The sequence below is a fragment of the Zea mays genome, chromosome 1 (genome assembly GCF_902167145.1).
Source record: "Zea mays cultivar B73 chromosome 1, Zm-B73-REFERENCE-NAM-5.0, whole genome shotgun sequence".
Lineage (NCBI taxonomy): Eukaryota > Viridiplantae > Streptophyta > Magnoliopsida > Poales > Poaceae > Zea > Zea mays.
The window spans coordinates 58,808,296-58,829,510 of NC_050096.1; the positions used below are offsets into that span (position 1 = coordinate 58,808,296).

A 21,215-nucleotide genomic window follows, 5' to 3' on the forward strand; every position below is an offset into this window, starting at 1 on the left:
TTGATACTCACAGGAGTATGGAACTGAGCAGGGTCAGCTGGAGGGAACAATGGAGGTGGTGGAGCAAAACCCTGTGCGGTGGCAAGGCTCTGCATGTACTGGAACATCTCCGCCATCCTCTGCTGATCTGCCAAACGGGTCATCCGCTCCGCCATCATCCTCGCCTCCATCTCCTGCCGTTTCCTCCTCTCTTCTTCTAGCTGGGCCTATAATATTTTACCCCAATGTTATAATAACTCAAAAAGAATATATATATATAACTCAAGGAATGACAAGTTACAGAAGCACTAACCTGGAGTTGTTGTATCCAATGATGTGAGCTGTCCTGCCGAGGTCGTATGGCTGGGCTTGAGCTCGTGGTCCTTGCTCGCACCTGAGACAGAGTGGAAGTGGACGACGAGCCGATTGCCCCATCGGCAATCCATTACCACCCATGCCTCTGTGTCCTCCGACCCTCATTAGAACATCTCCGTCGATGTCCATGGTCCTCGGATCGTAATCTGGCACATAGACCTCCCGTGACATGGCAATGTACTCACTTAGGCGGCTGTAGACGGCGAGGTTGCTATACGCCTCGGGCCCATCCTCCGGGTTGTAGTTGACGTCGAACGTCGCCTTGCCCTTATTGGCCATAGCATACGCCGAGAAGATGGAGCAAGGCTGGCCGCCATTTGACGCCGACTGCAAGAAAACCAACGAGATAGTTAAAAATCATGTCTAATTCAGTGTTATATACCTAAATAAAAAAGAGGGTGTACCCATGCTTCTGCATATTTGCCGAGGCTATGGTTGCCTTAGTGGTGGGAGGGACCTTGCATCATCAAACTCCGTTCCCGGTTAGCGTTGTGTGCCTCGTTCCACTCAGGCAAGCACCACCTATCCACCATCTGCTCCCAACACGGAGGATGTGTGGCGCACCAATAGCGAATTATCTACAAAGTAAAACAAGTACCTTGCATATCAAAAGATAAAATTAAGCAAATTTTGTGTATGTAATATTGTTCATACTATAGACACATTTAAAGCTCCCATCTATTTTGTGGCGCTTATCAGATGGTAGACACATCATAGAACACACAGGTTCATAGGTGGCATACACAAATCTCGCATAACGTAGAACACATATCTCTTTTCACCTAATTGGCTTCAAACTTATCACAATAAAAAAATAATAATTATTTATCACAATAGGGATCACATACATCACAATAGTACCTTTGTTCACTACACATTGGCTACATATATCACCACATCAGCTACATACTAGGGTAATTCACACAGCTGATTTGGAGCATGAGAATAAGCTAGCAAGGACAACATGAACATATCGTGGCACTTCATACAGTTGATTTGTAGCATCATAATAAACTCCAAGTTGAATAATCTTGTTCTTCATGGTTGATTTGGGGCATAAAACATGCCTTTTATATTGATGATCTGCAACACAATGAGCATGGCAATCTTCTCTTTAATTACCTCCAAGTTGATTGGAATGGTTAGAACTTTAAATTCTTGTATGATAGCATGTAGCCATAAGAGGAGGCATCATCCATAAACACATAAACATAGATACTATGTAAAAGATAGCATCAATGCCTCATAGCTGAGACATGGGATAAACCTCATAGCTGAGACATGGGATAAACTTAAAACTACATTGAGAAAAAAACAAAAAACATTATTGTCTATGTTTGCAGACTCCATTATAATAAGCTCAAGCACTCAATTGATCCATGTTTACTGATTCTAGGGTTATATTTCACAAAGAAAGAATCAAAACATAAAAAATGCATAGGTAAAACATAGTCTGATGTTATCGAGAGCTTCAAGCCCAATCAATGAACTCAAGATGCTAGTACATGTTTTGCTCTCATTCTCAATTAGAAATCTAGGATAAACTGAAAACAATATTGAAAGATAAACACAAAATTTATAATGAACGAAAATAATGCAAACAAATCGATTGTATTAAACTAAAAGCAGATAGCTACATAGTAATTGAGAACAAAACATGAAGAAATTAGTTGTGCCAACTAACAGAACTTCTCTAACACAATCAACAAAACGGAGGAAGTCCTTCATGTCATCGTGTAGTCTTATTGGTTCATCGATCACAACTTCACTTGCTCTTCATTGTTGCTTCGGTCCATCCGTGCCAAGTACTATGACTCGCCCTTCACACTTGCAACTGGTCCATCATAGCCAAGCTATGTCAATTGATCTTCTCCATCTAACCTCATGGCATCATGTCATGTCTCATATGCAATGAGCTCCTTCTTTGTCACTTATTGAGCATCATCAACATATCCAAGCCATTTCCTCCTTCATGACTAGAGTTTCTCACATATATACCTTGTTGGGGGCCTTCGTCCTTCGAAGGTCCTCAAAAACGTAATTTAACAATGTCTTCCAAGTATGGTTTATGGATAGGTATCTTCGGATTCATGATGAAAGCAGACATGATATGGAGCTTGATTGTGACGAAGGTGATTGTGAAGAAGGTTGACGCAGCGCCGGAGCTACGCGGAAGGGAGCTTTGGCATGACAGCTGGAAAGGGAACCGACTTAAAGGGGAAAAGACTACTTAAACCTCAATGAGTTACTTTAGAGTCATTAGCAAATGTAAGGGGCACAAATGTAATTTTACAAGGGCTGCGTCCCGTGCCTATAAATAGATGAACAGTACTCCCGTACTGTTCACGCTGACTTGGCATTTGCTTTTGCATCACGCTCGTACCTTTGTTTTCTGTCAAGCCAAAGGTACCAAATGTAATTCAATATTGTCCTTATATTAATTTACGATTATATACTGAGATATATATATATATGATAATGTTATTGTTCACATTGTTTCTTATGCTTTACATGCTTCATTCGTTATTAATATTTATATTCATATATACGTTGAAATGATGAAGGTATGTCCTTCATGACCTTCGTCCGGAGATCATTATATCCTTGGGGAAATAATGCTTCGAAGGACGAAGGGCATTAACAAGTAACATGTTTTGGTGTTGCCTTGTTCTCAATTTATAGCATTTGAGAGCAAGTCCCCAACATTGGCGCCCACCTCTGGTGAATCCTTTTCGACCACCTTCGGCAAGCACTGACCTTCGTCATGCCACCGAAGAAAGCTTCAGCGACAGGGGCTGCCGCTCTGCAGCCACTGGACCCAAACCAGGAGACCCTTTCTCTTTGAGAGGCCCAAAGCCAGAAGAGAAAGGCCACTAGTCCAACACTCCAGGAGGAGGAGTTGGACCAAGAAATCAGAAACATGGAGATGCTTCATCAACAAGTACAAAGGAAGAAGGAGAAGATGGCCCGACTAGCTGATCTTCAAAGGCAGATTGACGAAGCCATTGAAGAAGTACACCATCTTGCTCAAGACGAACAAGAGCGAAGGCCCCAACATAGGGAGCTTCACCAAGAAGGCTTCTTCAACGAGGATGGATGGTATGATGATTTTAATCATGATACCTTTACCTTTGACGATGCTTCTCCCTTGGCAGCAGAACTGCAGGCTATCCCATGGCCTCCATCATACAAGCCACCTCAGCTCCCCATGTATGATGGACATTCAGATCTGAAGCAGTTTTTGATGAGTTATGAAGCAACTATATCTTCATACGGAGGCAATGCAGTTGTCATGGCCAAGTCCTTCGTCATGGCAGTTAAGAATGTGGCCCAAACATGGTATTCTTCTCTTCGGCCAGGAACTATTACTTCATGGCAGAAGCTCAAGGATATGCTGGTAACAAGTTTCCAGGGCTTTCAGACGAAACCAGTCACAGCTCAGGCTCTGTTTCAATGCACGCAAGATCATGAGGAGTATCTCCAAGCATACGTCCGAAGGTTCTTGCGCCTAAGAGCACAAGCGCCTACAGTGCCCAATGAAATTGTCATTGAGGCCATGATTAAGGGGCTTCGTCCAGGACCTACTGCCCAGTATTTTGCTAGAAAGCCTCCACAGACTTTGGAGAAGCTGCTTCAAAAGATGGATGAATACATCCGGGCTGACAATGACTTTCGCCAAAGAAGGGAGGAAGCCTACAGGTTCTCTGAGATGACCAGGGGCTTCAGAGGAAGAATCCACCCAAGGCATGTCAGGTCAATTCACTCCACCCAGAGTGACGACAGAGGAAGTCAACAACATAGGCCATAGTATTCCTCGCAAGCTTCGGGGCAGCAACAAAGCTCTTTTCGGCCGCCAGCTCCAAGAGGCAGAGGCGCCAGGGGCTTCGGAGGAAGGTTTGGGGATCAGCCTAGAAAAATTTATTGCTTATTCTGTGGTGAGGACAAGGGCCATACTACAAGGATGTGCCATGTCACCATTCAAAAACAAAAGGAAATAGCAGAAGCCGTAGCTCAGTAGAACCAGCCGAAGCAGGTCATGCACACTACTTCATATCACTCACCCTACATACAAGAATATGTGGGTAACCATCCTGCAGCTTCTGTTGCTTCGGCTAGCCAGCCACAGACATCTTGGCCACAGCCTCCACCTCCACCACCACTACAACCTGCATATTCACGAGGCCAGTAGCCAGAAGGGAGCCAACATACCCATCAACAGCGAGATTTCAGGGAGGAGTCCGAAGCTCGCACAGTCAACAGTACTGTGCCAGAATCGAAACATATCTATTGAGAGATATCCTACCCCTGAAACAATTTTTACATTCATTGCTATTTTCTTTCCCAATAAGGAACAATTATTGTAAACCTAGTTTTCTTGCTATTTTCAATTTCTTGTAATAGTTTCATTCTTGCCACAGTGAAATATATCTTCTCCATAGACTCACGAAGTCCAAAAAGTCGCTCAAGCGCAAAAGTCGTTCCTAAGGGAACGCGGGACCAAAAATCACATTACAAGTATCACCGAAGCTACAAAAAGTTGTTCCTAAGGAACGCAGCGTAAGTTTGCCGAAGTTACAAAAAGTCGTTCCTAAGGGAGCGCAGTGTAAGTTTTCTACTAAAAAGTCATTTCAAAGGGAATGCAGAGCCAAATACCGCCAAAATATAAGGCGAAGCGTGAAAAGTCAACGCGAATACCGCCAAAATAGAAGGCGAAGAAGTTCAAAAGACGTTCCTAAGGGAATGCAGAACTTACAGCGAAAAGTCAACGCTGATACACCAAAAAATAAATGGTGAAGCCGAAAAATAAGCGGCAAAGAGATTGTGTATTCCACTATGGGGGTGTGAGTGTGTGTCTTCGGCATAAACATCATTTCGCATGACATAACATCATCACATCATTTCGCATAACATAACATCATACATCATATTGCATCAATGGCATAAGAAGGGAATACAATGTTGATCTTCGGAGAATGCTTCGAAAAAGTGAAATTGTGCTAAGGCACAAAATAAGTTTTGAAGAAGTACAGCTTCATCAGCTCTGATGTGGAGGAAGAAATCTATTGATTACGAAGCATTAATCTTTTTACGACGCTTGGAGGATTTTTTACGAAGCATAAAAGCTCTTCTTTACGAAGCATGAAAAGAAGGGAAGGTGTTTTTTCGCCGAAGGCCTAAAAACGGTATGTACATAAAAGTTTCATGCATCGCAAAGAACTGAATTACAAACCATTCATATATTACATTCAAACCTATAAGCACCAAATATTATAAAGTTAGTTCAACAAATGTTACATTAATATCCTAGAAATGTTTTTACAAATAGCTAATCTTCTTCCTTCAGGACTTTTTCTGCAGCTTCGGTTAGTAATTTGGTGACAACTTCGTCTACAATAGCTTCGGCCATATTAATAATTTCTATTGCCTTCTTTGTCTCTGGGTCGGCCAGTGGGTCGAATGGCTCTGGGGGAGGAGATAGTTCAACTGCGGTAGAAGGTATAAATTAGTTCGAAGTCGCAAAAATAAACAACAAAGTCAAAAGCCATTAAGTAATACCTATCCGTCTTTCAAGTTCCGCAGCTTTTTCAGCCGCTTTTGGCGCTTCTCGAGCGTCGTGAATATCCTTTTCGCTCTTCTTCATTATTTCATGGGCCATCCCTCGGCCGCCATTTTCCCAGATATCAGTAATTTTTTTCCGCCTATTAAGCTTGCTTCGGCCGAGGGGTCCTTCGTATCGTCAATAGAGAAGGCAGCTTCGGACTGGGCCAAAGTTTTAACATGTTCGCACCCCGCCTTCTACAAAATAGCTGCAACTCCCCTCGCACCAGAGAACGCGCAGACGTCCCCGCGGTCGCTCAAAATTTCTTCAAAAGCTTCGGCTTCGCTGCTGATCCACTCAATTACGCCCTCAGGATCGCCTCTTATGAAGTTGTCTTCGCTCAAGTACGCGCCCACGTTGGCGAAGCTAGTCTTTATCTTTTTTACACACTCCACATATTTTTCAAAGCATCTTTCTTTTGATGCGCGAAGTTCTACAACTGTTTTTTCACAATAATTTTCCAGTAATCACTGGCATCTCGTTCAGCTTCAGCAACAACGCATTTTAATTTGGCTTCAGCCAGTTGCTTTTGAAGGGTTTCAATCTCATTCCTTTGGATTTCAGATTGAGCCTTGAAGTTAGCTTCATCTCCCTTTACTTTGTCCACCAATGTAAGTAGGATTTTGTCTTTTTCCAAGGCTTCTTTTCTCAGCCTGATAACCTATGTTCGAAGGTTGTTGAGAACAATAATGCAGCTCTCGTCTTCAGTATTCTTTTGCGCCCTTAAGGCGTTGCTAAGGATCAAGCCCTGCGAAAGGAGCATAGTATTAAGTATAAGAAAATGAAAAAAATGTTCTTAAGTACAAAAATTTGATTTTCATACCTTTATACTATTATATGCTAAACTGTCGGCCAATTCATCCTTCGACAGTACTGAAAGCCCATCTTCTAATGTTGAAAATCCGAAGCTTCTGCTCATCTCCCGGTAGACAGATATCTCCTTGTTCTCCGGGAGACAGTACAAAAAATCCTCTTCTCCGCTGCCATTGAACACTAATGCCCCCTTTGGATATTTCAGCTTCTGGGTATAGTGTTGTGCTTCTCGCTCTTCTTCTTTAGAGAGCCTCTTTCCCGAAGCATGACGAATGATATATTCAATATTTTCTTTTAAAGCTTCGGGACCAGACGCGGGACTTTTCTCAGGCAAACTTTGTTCTATAGCCTCTTCCTCTGTTGCCTTCTCTTCGAATTCTAAAGGTTGTTTATCAGGAGGCTTTGAAGGCTCAGCTTCGGCACTGGCCTGGCTTGCGGCAGCTTCAACTTCGGCTGGTCTTGTTTCAGCTTCGATTTGCAATTTCGAAGCCTCGGCGATTTTCCCTGAAGGAGTAGACCTTAAAGCCGTCACTGTTTCTAGCACATCTAATACATTTACTATCCTTTTCCTCTTCGGGGTTGCCGCAAGACCTTTTTGTGCCGTCGGCACCGTTATTTCCGCCGAAGGACTTAAAATCTCTACCCTTTTTGCTTCGTCAGTTTTTGGTTCTTCGGCTTTATCTCTATCAGCCTTTGGTTCAGTTATTTCGGCTAAGGGCGCCTTCGGTATGGCAGCCGGTTCTTCTGCCTTCTGGGTAAGAGGAGTGGGCTCCTTTGGAGCAGCAGCTGAAGAAGTTTCCCCGCCAAAATCAGGTACCACGGCCGGCTCGATGTAGCGGGGCCGATAAGTAAGAATCTTCAACTTTTTCCTCTTCGGCGCAGGCTCGTTTGGAGCAGCCGAAGTAGCAACTTTTCCAGAGGTTGTACCTTTTCTTTTCTGCCCCCGTGGCGGGTAGCGGTAATCAGGGTACACAAATCTAATAGCATCAAAAACTCTATTCAATCTTTTCTTTTTTCGACTCCCGAAGGCCGCAGATAATGCATTATCTTCGGACTTGGAATATGTTCCAAGTAGCTCATCGCTAGTACTTTCAACACACTTCAGCCAGTCATCATCTGGTTTGATAAACTGGTCTCCAAACCTGAAGGTATATTTCAATCGAACCAGACCGCCTTCGCTAGGGTTAGTGATGGTTTCCTTTGGCATTTCCCAGCTATCTATCAGTGGCCATATCCTGTAGGCTACATGTTCTTGAACTAAGTCTCTTGTCCCAATAAAAGAGCAAACTGTGCTGAAAGCCCTTCGGCATGCTTCGGCTGCTTCATCAATTTCTACCTTTGGCTTTCGGAGGCCGAAGCGGGACCAGATGGGGCGCATGATGATCTCTGTAATGTCTTCTCTAGCCTTCAAATCATTTTTCACATAAAACCACTCTTCCATCCAGGCCCCGGGCCACCTCTTCCGAAACATTGGCACTGGGTAGCTTGAGCCAGAGCGAGCAACGAAGCTATAGCAACCAAAATTGTTATGATACTATTCTTTACCCCAGGGCTTCGTCTCATACGAAAGTTTGTGCATGCTGCAAAAACATCTTGCACTTGGCTCTAGACCTTGACTTCTCATAGCCCAGACGAAGATCCCCATTCTAACAATTGCCTCGGGAGTGATCTGGTGAAGAAAAATCTGGTATATCTTTAAAACTTCAACAACAAATCTGCTTAACGGGAACCGAAGTCCAGCTTTGAAGAAGCTTCGGTAGATCACAACTTCATTTTCTTCGGGAGCAGGAACGACCCTGTCTACGTAAGCCCTCACAATAGACATATCTCGAAAGTACCTTCCTCTCATATGGTCAAGATGACTCTGCTTGATAGTCGATTTCCCGAAGACTGCATGACTTGGCCGCTAGGGCCAATCTTCAGAATCTTCGCCTTCACTCTCTACATCATAACTGTCGCTATCATCGGTATCTTCAGACAAGCCTTCAAGTATCTCTTTTGTAATCTTCTCTATATTTGTTTTCGCTATTGACTCTACAAATCCAGCAGTCTTCTCCTCAAGGAGCTTCTCCTCTTTGCTCAGCTTCGTCTCAGCAGCAACTTTTTTGTCTCGAGACATCTTTTCTTCGGAAATGGTGAAAATGTGTCCTTAAAACCGAAGCTTAGGAAGTCTAAGAAACTAAGCAAGGGCTAAAAAATTTGAGCAAACAAAGTAGGCGGCAAGTAGCGTACCAAATGTGCTCGGGGTGAGTTCTTATTTATACGCCTAGTGCGCTTCAAATTGGAGGGTCCCATTTGTCATTGACTGTTGCTATTCTAGCAAAGGGAAGGTGTTTTTTCGGACCTTCGGCTTAAGGCCTTCGTCCATGTCGCAGTTTGAATTCGTTATCAACAAATTAATACTGCGAGGGGCTACTGTTGGGGGCCTTCATCCTTCGAAGGTCCTCAAAAACATAATTTAACAATGTCTTCCAAGTATGGTTTATGGACAGATATCTTCAGATTCATGATGAAAGCAGACATGATGTGAAGCTTGATTGTGACGAAGGTTGATGCAGCGCTGAAGCTATGCGGAAGGGAGCTTCGGCATGACAGCTGGAAAGGGAACTGACTTAAAGGGGAAAAGACTACTTAAACCTCAATGAGTTACTTTAGAGTCATTAGCAAATGTAAGGGGCACGAATGTAATTTCACAAGGGCTGCGTCCCGTGCCTATAAATAGATGAACAGTACTCCCGTACTGTTCACGCTGACTTGGCATTTGCTTTTGCATCACGCTCGTACCTTTGTTTTCTGTCAAGCCGAAGGTACCAAATGTAATTCAATATTGTCCTTATATTAATTTACGATTATATACTGAGATATATATATATATATATGATAATGTTATTGTTCACATTGTTTCTTATGCTTTACATGCTTCATTCGTTGTTAATATTTATATTCATATATACGTTGAAATGATGAAGGTATGTCCTTCATAACCTTCGTCCGGAGATCATTATATCCTTGGGGAAATAATGCTTCGAAGGATGAAGGGCATTAACAAGTAACATGATTTGGTGTTGCCTTGTTCTCAATTTATAGCATTTGAGAGCAAGTCCCCAACATACCTACGGACTAAACTTTGTGTCTCTCAATATAAACACATATTAGTCCACCTAAGTCGTCACTCAATTACCAAAACTAAATAAGGTCCATACACATCGAAGCATCATACCTTAGGAACTATTTGGAGATCTTGTGTAAGATATAATACTACCACTGGAGCTCTCCAGTGATGTCCCAAAAGGCAGGTTTAGATGGTAATGGCTAGTTTCTTAAGCAAGCTTATAAATAAAGGGTATGGTCGAGTTTTTAGCACTTTGTTACTCCCATCTAATAAATACGCATTAAGAAAGTGATCCACACATATTTTATTAGTTGAGATTATATTTGAGTGAGATTGGAGAATATCTAGTGTATGTGCATTGATAGTTTGCATCAAGTGGTACTAGTTGGTCGTGTTGCTACATGATTCATGTTACTCTTTGTGGTTGCCACCACGTAGATGCCTTGGAGCAATGTTGATCCATGAAAGCACTCAATTAGAAATTGTGAGGTGCTCGAGACTTTGATTATGAGGTACTCTTATGCCCATCCCTACCGGTGGAGGTGGAGAGCAACTCTAGTGGGTTCAAGGTGGTTGGTGTACCTTGTGATTAGTTGGCTCAAAGTCCAAGGCTCATGTTAGAGCCTACATTGAGTGGTAGTCCGTCTAGCAAAAAAAGTGGGCATGCAAGTCACTGAACCTTAGAGAAAATAACTTATGTCTCCCTTATGTGGTTTGAGCATTATGCACTTGTGCTTTACTTCTGTGTTTTCAATTTCTAGTGTAGAATTGTTCATTTTGTTCACTAGCTTCTCTACCTTATGTGCTTGTTTCTTATCAATGTAGTTGTTTGTTCTAGTGTTAGCTTGTTTATCTTTGCTCACTAGATTTGGATAGGAGCTCTATTGTTTAGTTGTGCTAGGTAATCTAGTTATCTTTCTTGTTGTTAGTCTTGTTACTAGAGTTGTGCAGGGATGCTCTTGTTAGATTAACCTTGAGTAGCGCTTATTAAGGTCATCTTATTATCTAACAAGTTTTGTTAGTACTATAGCTTGTAATTTTTTTAATATGCTATTCATCTTTCCCTCTAGCTATCAATTGGTTCTTCAAAGATTTCATGGTTTAGTTCATTGTCATCCAACAAAAGAATTTCTACTGTTTTATATAATTCGTCCAACCATGTAGCAACCTCTTTTTTATTGTAAGTCCGCATATTTTTGTCCATAATTAGGTGTCTTTGACCATACCAAAGAACCCCGCTCTCAGTAACTAGCCCAACTCAAATTTAAAATAAGGGTGAGTTACTGATAGATGGTGTTTCCCTTGTATTAAGAAACAAATCATCTAGTAGTTCAGGCAGTAAATTATCAGTCACCCATGCTCAGCCATTATATAGAAGCAATGCAAAAAATATGGATGAATCATGGAAGTAAGCAATTCAATTTCAATATGCATTTGCTTAAATGTGCAACCACAAGCTATCTAGTTTCTAGTTACTATGCTTATGCACGAGAGACTTGTTAAATAGGTTGTTATGGTAGTGGCTAAGGTTATAGGAACACAAGGAGGCAACCATTTGCAAGGCCCACAGCTAGCCCCCATGCACTCCCTCAACATTAGTCACCACCATAATCTCCATAACATCTGGATCGGAGCTCTTAGGTTTTGATGCTACAGTTGTGATGGACGTCAATACTTCTTGTCCATCAGCATAACAAGTAGTGTGGTCGGCACCATAAGAATACCACCATTTGCCCTCGATGACATAACAAAGAACCTCTCTAAGACCATTCAGTAGTTGGTTGACCTCAATGTACAGTAAGTTGCCATCCTCTCGTGATTGGCCAGCATGGGGAGCCACCAGACATCCTCATCAATGGGCGCCATACCCTATGACTTTCCTATGTGAAAGGAAAATGGCCTTAAACCATTTTTTATATTTACTTTGGTTCTTGATGATGACCACAATCATATGGACTAACTAGTTTGCTAAGTATTTGATTCATAGGTTCATAAGATCATCATTTAAGTCTCTAAGCCAGAAACAATTCAAATCCAGCCAAATAGGGGTAAAACTTGGAATAGAAGAACTTGTGGTAGTTCTACACTTTGGATAGGTTCTAAATACCCCTAGGAACTTATTTGATACATCTATAGAGGTTGGAAAGCTTAGAATTAACAAATCACTCTTTTAGAGCTAAGTTGAGCAAAATTAGGAATATGAGATAAATAATTCAAAATATCCAAGTTTCCTAACTTAGACTAGTTGGATTGCTAGGTATATTTGTTTAAGTCTTGGGAACATCATCAAGTGTAGCCGAATCGAATCAAAAAAGAAATGGACAAATTTACCAAGTTTGGTACACCGGACCTTTTACACAGGAAAGGTTCAAAATTTGTTCACAGGTGGCTCGCTATCCGAACCGGTCTGGTGTGCCACCAGGCCGTTTATGCAGAGAGGATGCAAAATGGACAATTGAGTGGCAGTGACCCAGACCAGTCCGGTGGTGCATCGGACCTCCAAAGTTCAACAGCTAGTTCCAGATTCAACTGTCATCTGATGATGTGGCGGGTCCGATGCACCACCGAACCATGCACTATTCACCTGACATGTCAGAACGGCTACCTGCTAAAGTTGATTGTCAGGGGTTCGGTGCTCCACCAGACCGATACTATTCATGGTCCGGTGCGTCACCAGATTGTGTAGTTTTTCCTACTTCGCCTCAACGGCTATATTGGACATTGCGGGCTATGAATACACCCTCATTCTGCACTTTGAAGATACAAGAGGTATCCACTCCTATACACTAGAGCAACACTTCCATACACATTAAAGCCTCACAAGTGCCACAAAAGAGAGATCAAGCAAGAAATAACTACTCGTGTGCGTTCAACGATAGTGCTTTGTGAGAATACTTGAGAACAAAGTGTGTGGTACCCCTTATGAACATTCAGCGTGGAGTTTTGACTCCCATTTGTTGTAAAGCTATCAAGAGCCTCCTTGTCTTTGTTGTTAGCCTTGCGGAGACTTAGGTATTTTGATTGGCAAAGAAGAAGAACACTCATTCGGTCTTGGTGACTGTTGGAGCGAGGGAAGGGTTGAAAAAAACTCGTCCTTAGTGGACTCCTCAACGAGGACGTAGGTTCTTTGTGGAACCAAACCTCGCGAAACAAATCACCCATGTCTCGTGTGCTTATTGATTGATTTGTTTATCTTCTCCCTCTCTAAAGTTCTCTTGCGATATTCTTTATTGATACTACTTCTTGTTGCATGGAAATATATTCTCATTTATAAAAGCAACTCTTTGCAAGGAAGAGCTTGTTTTTGTTCCTCTTCTGAACTAAGCCTTCTTGTTCCATTGGCCATAGATATTCCTTTGTGTTGCTTCGAGTTAATTCCACATTCTTTAAGAAGCAACACTTTTGCAAGAAAAGGACTTAGTTCTATACTCCGATTATTGTTCATGTTGTTCAAACTGCTAACTAGGGGATCAAATTTTGTTTTTATAGTGTTAAAATTTAGGCTTCGCCTATTCAACCCCCTCTAGACGACTATCACTATGGGATGTTGGGGCACATGATGACAATATTCTAGTCCTTCTCCACCTACAATGGTAAGGAGGACCCCAAAACTGGCTCAACTATTGCAAGCAGTTCCTCCTTGGGTAGCATTCACTCACCAGAGCACTTGTTCTGAACTATGGGGCACCTGTTCCGATCCCCGAGGCATCTGTTCTGGGCCCTAAGGAACCCTCTTATGTTAGCCCCTAGGGTACCTTGTGCGCTGTCCCACGACCCCTATGGTATCTCTTTCGACCCTCATGGTACCTCATATGCTAGGCCCCGAGGCACCTCCAACGCTGGCCTCAACGCCCTAGGCCCTAGGGCATCTGTTCTAGCTCTAGGGGCACATTGTGTGTTGGTCCCTGGTGCCTTGGCCATCGAGGCATCTGTTCTAGCCTTGGGGGCACCTCCTCTTTTGGGCCTTAATGCAACTCTTCTGACCCTTAGGGCACCTAGGCTTCAGGGACTTCACAATGTGACATGGACTAGCAATCATTCGACAAGGAGAAAATGTGGAGTTCCTTGCAGGCACACACTGCATAGCATTGCCACATTCCACATTGTCCTCCGTAAGAGCATCTCCAATGGTCGTTGTTGCATTTCTTGTGCCAAGCCCCGGCGCCCCAGTCCTTGGGGCATCTATTTTGGCCCCTTTGCACTTCTTGTGTCAGCCTAAGATGCCTCAGCCCTAGGACACTTCTTGTGCTAACCATCAACGCCTTGGGCCCTGAGGCTTCCGTTTTGGCCCCTAGGGAACCTCTTGTTCAGACCCCAAGGCACTCCATATGGATTGGGGTGCCATGTGGACCAACAACCATTCGACGGTGGAGAAGGCATGGGGTTTCTTGCCGTCAGGAACCATATAGCAACATCGAATCCGTCACCGACCTCCACAAGAGCGATGGTCATTGTTGCAACTGCTTATAGGTCTCAACACTCACCGGACTACACCATGGAATCCATATGGTTGTACACATGTCATTCTGTCACCATGGAAACATTAACATCTACAACTATGACCACCACCAGGACAAGCTGTCTCGAAGTTGGATAGTTTTATGGCAAGTGGAGCCGTTAGACTGAAGATAAATAAGTTAGATTGATTTGGTATTATGACTGGGATATCTTATGCACATAAAAAATAGTATCTATTTAAGAAATAGACTTATTTATTAGTAAAGGAGGGTCCAAATCGATATGAACTCGTCATTTAGAAAATAGAACTATTTGCTAGAAAAAAGAGAATCCAAATGGATAAGGACTCTAATTTGTTTCGCAAAATAAATCATCTAGAATATAAATATAGAGGTTAAGTAACCAAATGAAAGCAAGCAAGACATAAATTAAGAAAACAATTCTTTCCTTTTGCTCGATCGTGGGCAAGACCCCGACCAGCCCCTATGCGCTCCCACAATAGCGGACATCATAAACTCACAAGGACTTGTTTGGTGACTAGAAAATTAGAGGGGATCAATGGGAACGAATCTTCTTCCTATTCAAAATTAAATATAAAAGAGATTTTTCCTATAGATCCCCTTTAATTTTCTGATCATCAAATCAACTCTAAGAAATACTTTTTTCCTTCACCAGAAAAAAAGGAATGCATGGGAAAGAAGAAGCCATGCAAGACCGCAGATACCATCAATGTTAGTTGTGGTTTATGAAGCTGACGAATGCCTTCTTTCCCTGCAAAAGAAGCTCATAGATGAATTCACCCATGGAAAGTCGATAGACCAATGTACAAAAACATTAATCCCGGTATCGCATAACTTAATTCGCCAATTTGGCGATTTCCCTCCCTCTCTCCGGTACAAGTTGGTTTTGCAAGCCTTGACAGACACAAGACTGTTGACTAAAAAAACTAAGGATGGGTTCCTCCGCACGAACGGTGACCATGCACCCTGTAAAACCATTGTCACCTTCAGGACCTCCTGAATGGTAGGCATTAGACAATGGTAAGGTAACCACCAGCTTTGGACAGCTTAGCTCCAGGCCTCATGTAGTTGCTTGATATTCATCATCCGCACATTGTCATGGTGCCGTTGATTGTCAGCATATGTCACCACAGAAATCTGCTCATCGCTGTTCTTCTGCATCTATGCAGGACGCCTTTGCGTCACCACTAGAAGCCACGGGAACCAAGTCTTTGGCAGATTTGCGAGCTCGCTGAGAAGGCCGGCTTGTCGCCCTGTTTTTCAGGTCACCCTTCCGCTTCCCGCTTCCAAGAAGTCCAAAAGCGACAGCTTCTAAAGCTTTTGCGGTGGGAGGCCTGTTTCTGGTTCCGTGCCTCCGAGCATTCACCTGCAAAGCAGGATCAGGTGCCTCGCTAACAGGTCTTCCTGCTGCCCCTGAAGGATCACAGGCCATGTTCTTGTCTGAACTGGAGGGAGCTTCATCAACCTTCATGCTACCAAGATTTCCCAATGATGTGGTGTCAATGCTTCGACTTGCCTTATCATCATGTAGCGTTTCCAGCTTATTCAAATCAACTGGACCAATAAACTCAGCTCTTTCTTTGACAAATTTTGGCTGAACGGCAATGACCTTTGAGTGAACTTCAGCCACTGCTTCAACCTCCATAACCATTCTCGCATTTTGCTCATCATCGATAAGGGAGTTCAATGCATCTGCTGTGTGCTCAGATGGCTTCTCCTTTGTAGAACAGCTTGAAATTGTTTTACTCTGAAAAGTGTCGCCAACTTCAACAGCAGCTGGTTTGGATGAAATCAACGGTGGCTTGCTTTTCTGTTTCTCAAAACCACCACCTTTTGAGAAAGAAAAACTGCGCCGGCTGGCCTGTTCATTACTACAGCTATTTAATCTTCTGCGCTTTGACACTGGGGACAAATACTTGCGCCTTTCAGGTTTTGTTTTGATGCCATAGATGCCTGTCAGATCAATTTTATCATTGACATTAGAAGAGTGGCCATTAGCAGTAACCATGTTTTGCAATGAACCAGCTGAAACCATTTCAATTTCCTTGGCCTCAGCTTTAACTCGTCCACAATCTTCCTGGTCATCTGATAATCTATCATTGGCAGCTTCCTCTTCAGAGGAGCTGTAACTCACCATATTAGATGAATGTTGTGAAAGGAGAAAAGTAATATTTGCATCTGCAGGTAAGTTTCTCAGTTCCCGTATATTGAATGGCTCTTCCCCTTCGACTAAGCTAGTATCGATTATTGTGAACTTAGGAAGCTCCTGATATCCATCTAACGGACTATCCTGGTTCAGTTTCACATCTGTGATACTGCCATTTTCCTCAGCAGTTAAACCATTGTTTATCGCATCTACCTTTAACTCAAGAAGAACAGGATCTGCTGCCACTCTTTTAAGGACATCACTGACAGAATCAAAATAATGAGTACCTTTGGTGAGTTTACTTCTCGAGAACTTCTTTATACCCGGCACAAGAAATACAAGGCAACTCTTAGTTGTGCTAACATCCTTGGGCTGCTCTGAGTGCCACCCTTTTGCAAGCAAACGGGGCCATACAGCTTCCCAGAAAATATCATTTGATCTAGTCTTACTTCTTCTGAAATCGCCATTTAAGAACTTGATTATATCTTCTGAAGCAAGTGAAGAACAGTCTTTACCTGTAGGCAAGTCACTATGAACAGAGAGAGCATGATTAGGTTTAGATTGGTCCGTAACGAATCCAGTCAAATCGTGCTTCCCTTTACCAACCCCAACCACCTCCACAAAAGTTTCTGCTCCGACAGTGGATTTCAGACTGAAGACAAATTCATTCAAAGATGTTTGGCTATCACTGAAAGATTTGAAAACCTGCAATAATTGAAAGCAAAACAAATCATATGGCATTACATAACAAAATATCAGCATCCTTCAATGCTGTTGACAAATATATGATGTGTGCAAGTCAGTGATTATTCTGTGCAACTAAACTATACACATTAATTGTGTTTGGATAATCACAACTTAATCGTACAGTTATCATCACTGTTCTTAAGGCGTCGCCTAGGCGTCCAGGCGGTGGTCTAACGCCTAGGCGCCTTGCCTGCCTACCCTAGGCGCCGCCTAGGCGTCCAGGCAGTGGTCCAACACCTTGGACCGCCTTACCGCTTTAAAAACCATGGTTATCATGGATACAACAGTTTCAAGAAATGGGTAGTAATGAACACTTCTTCACAAAAATGATATCAAAACAGAGAATCACAATGACCAAATGCACGCCTAACAACTTCATTTTCCATTCTGATATTTATAATTCTTCACAAAATTGATATCAAAACAGAGAATCACAATGGCCAAATGCACGCCTACCACAGATTCATCTTTCCAGTCTGATGTTATAATCATAATTCATATATCTGGGTCTTCTATAGACCTTTGTTTCTTCTTAATATATAATGAGGCGCAGTTCTCCTACGCTTTTCGAGAAAAAGAAGTCCTTGAAAGCAAGATATGAAAGCATTTTGCTATGGATGTATTTGAGAGAGAAAAAGTTTGCCATTGAGCACCAGACCAATCAAATATGCTTGGATAACCCTTCGTATGTGAGTTTGGATTATCAGCTCTGCTTGCCTCACCACACCAGACAAGGACAGCCAAAACAAGGGATGAAATGACTGAAAATGGAAAAATATAAATGGTGCAAATCAAATGTAAAAATGTTACTATGAGAAATATGTGTTTGCTTTATAGAACAATAGGAATATTTAGGATGTCATATGTAACAAGAGAAACTACAAAGAAAATTAAAATTTTAAAATAACAAGAATAATTCCATATTCAACCAAGTCAAATTAATCAGTGAACAACAATGGAATGACAAAAGAATCATTTTTTCCCTACCAGTGCCAATGAAACATACCTCAATTAACGAATCATGAGCTTCTTTAGGGATTTTAGATTTCAGACGTGAAATTAGCTCCTGCTGTCGCCATCCTTGAAAAATGCGTTCCCCAAGAATGCATTTCCTAGTTTTTGCCTTTCTACAGTCCGACCATCTTTTGTATGTATCTCTTCTGTAGAACTTCCCATAGTAGTATGCAAGCACATCACCAACAGTCTTTGTACCCAGAAACCTGCTCAGCAGGTTGAGATTCTTGCCAAAAATGTAGAGCCCAAGGAGAAATACCTCTGCCTCAAGATCACTCCAAAGAGCAACGGGTGAATAAGGTAGAGGACTTAATTGTTTGGTTTCTCTCTGCTGCATTATTGAATTATTGGTAACATTCTGTCCTTCTTGAGTGGGGCAAGGGACCATTTTTTCATCGTATGCTTGATTACTGTCAGATTTAATTTGAACTACAGGCACTACTGTATGTGGATACTGGAATGTTGCAGCACATATGCCAGTGTCATTGCTAGTTGCACAAGTTGAGGTCACCTGACTGTGCACATCTCCAGTGCTGCCTTTTGTTCCAAATTCTGAACATTTTTGCGTTTGTAGTACCTCTTCCGTCTTATCAACTTCGCTTGGTGATGCCCACGTAATTGGTAAAGCTAACCCAACCACAACAGGGTAACCATAGCCATGGAATATGGAATCATTATGTGAACTGGCCATGAGCTTACGGCACTCATCCTCTGTAGCAAGATTGGGGATTTCTGCCTGGTGCTCACTTCCAATGCATGGACATACAAGCGAGTCATCATATACCACATCTGAAGCAAGAGAAGCTTCTGATGAAGGTTGGTGGTCTCCATTGTCTTCAAAATCGAGTGATTCAGACTCCATCTATCACAATTATAACAAAAAAAGTGCAATTGTAAAGATCCATTACAATAGTCAACAATACAAGAACATGTGCATCGTCATTAGGAATAATGAGATTTGTTATTTACTCTAGAAAAACTAGGAGCATGCACATGGAAATCTTCTTCCTTTTTTTTTCAGAATTCATGTGAGTTAGCATGCATCCCTATGATGCATAATGGTTGTAGCATTGAAATAAGTTATCTGCAACAAGAAGGAAACCAACAGTAGTAATTTACTACCGTTGCACTGAAAGTGAGCATATGAAGTACATATATAGATGTTGCTATACCTAGCTATATCCTGTACAAGTCTCTGTATAATAATTAAAACCTAGCATAATATCACCGAACAGAAGATTAAGGGTGGAAATGTTTTCAGAAAAGGAGTTGACTTTCCTGGCTATTAGTTGCAATCTTACTGTGGAATAAACAGTAGAATGCAATAAGGTTTGCTGCAATGCAAGAAATTGTACTAGAGAAAACAATACCACAACAACTCTAGGGTCATCAAAATGGTATGCTATCAGTCCCAACAGAAAATTTGCGTAACAGCTAGCTCTTGCAGGCAGCAAATGAAGTCAATGCCTGTCATGTATAAGATCCATCATCGAGGGGCTATCGATAAACATAGGTCTCAAGTGTAAAGTGGGTCGGTAAAGAAACAGAAAAACGACTTGGAGGATTGAATCACTCCACAGACCACAAGCAGTGCAAAACAATTTAACAGCACCAAGGCATCAAGCTCAAGCACTGCACCATCACGAACAGAACCTATAGTCCAACATGCTGTGCAGCTCCTCACCGTCACCGTGAGCCGACAACAGCCAGAGCCACTAGATCAAGCAAACCAAGTAATTCCAGAGTCACCAACCAAGCCACGAATTGTATCCAGCTAATATATCTCAGGCCAGGCACCACCACAATCGTACCCACGACTGCGAATCCTGATGACACCGTGGAAAACAAGCAACCGACCACCAGCAACGGAAAGGAGAAACCGAGCACAGGCTCGCGGCCAAGAGACACGGCCGACCAAATCAACCCCGACCCAGCACGCAAGAACGCACGCCCACGGGCACGAAGCACGGATACGAGCCTAGAGAAACACGACGGGAGCGCGTGATCACCGACGAAATCCCCATGGCCGAACCCAGGAGCGCGCCCCAAGGCAACAACCCCATCGCATAACGAGGAACAGCGCGACGCGCCACCAAACGAGAGCAGCGCGGCCCCCCGAGCGAGAGCACTAACGAATGCGAGATTAGAGGGAACAGGACAGACGAGCAAACCTTAGCCTCCATGCACGCCGCGCTGGCGGCTCCTCCCCCAGGCTCCGGCCACGAGGAGCCCTCCGGCCTCCCGGACGAGAAACAGACGCCCCCGACCGGTAGCGAGAATCTGAACCGGACGGTAGGAGCGGCGAGATTCACCGACGGTTTGCGGGAGGGAAGAACACGGAGCAGCGCGCCGCAGGGTGGAGCGAGTGGAGAGTACGGCGAGGCCGAGGACCGGTCGCGGGGCGGTGGTGGGTTGGAGTGTAGAGAGGGAGAGAGGAGGCGGAGACGGGGCTGGAGAGGGGGTGCTCGGGCTTTAAAGACAAAGGAGAAGGGAGGAAGACAAGAGAGAACGGTGACAGGGAGAGACACAGAAATTGGTGGTGTGGTGGTCTCGCGGCGCGGTAGACCGGTGGAAAATGGACCGGGCCAGGCTTGGTCCGCCTGTATTGGATTTGGAACGAAAACGAGGCCACTGGGATTGGTTTGGCCAGCAGATCTGTATAAAAAAATACTACTAGTCGGTTGTTCATGCGTTGTCACGCTTACAACAATACTTATATAAACTATCCATCAAAAAATTCAAGATTTTTTATTGATGGTCTTCGCTCTTCGTATAATATTTTTTTGATTTGGCTAACTGATATTATTGTTTACTCCATCCAATATGTATTGATACAACACGGCCAATAAAGTGAACGATTAGAAGAGAGTTCATAATGACTTAAAATGACATAATTCCACCATACAGAGACCAAATAAGAGAAAGTTTGTGAGCTTAAGTTTCTAAAATAAG

At 42.9% G+C, this 21,215-nt stretch overlaps 1 protein-coding gene across 1 annotated transcript; it reads right to left on the minus strand.

Moving 5' to 3' along the window:
• Window positions 1-14,764: 14,764 nt before the first annotated feature.
• Window positions 14,765-20,839, minus strand: LOC103634765 (uncharacterized). The gene is made up of 3 exons (XM_008657354.3): window positions 20,435-20,839; window positions 18,256-19,125; window positions 14,765-17,207 (listed from the first exon to the last, which is right to left on the minus strand). Exons 1-3 carry the CDS (start codon window positions 20,444-20,446, stop codon window positions 15,498-15,500), a joined length of 2,592 nt encoding a protein of 863 aa, XP_008655576.1. The 5' UTR covers window positions 20,447-20,839; the 3' UTR covers window positions 14,765-15,497.
• Window positions 20,840-21,215: the final 376 nt, after the last annotated feature.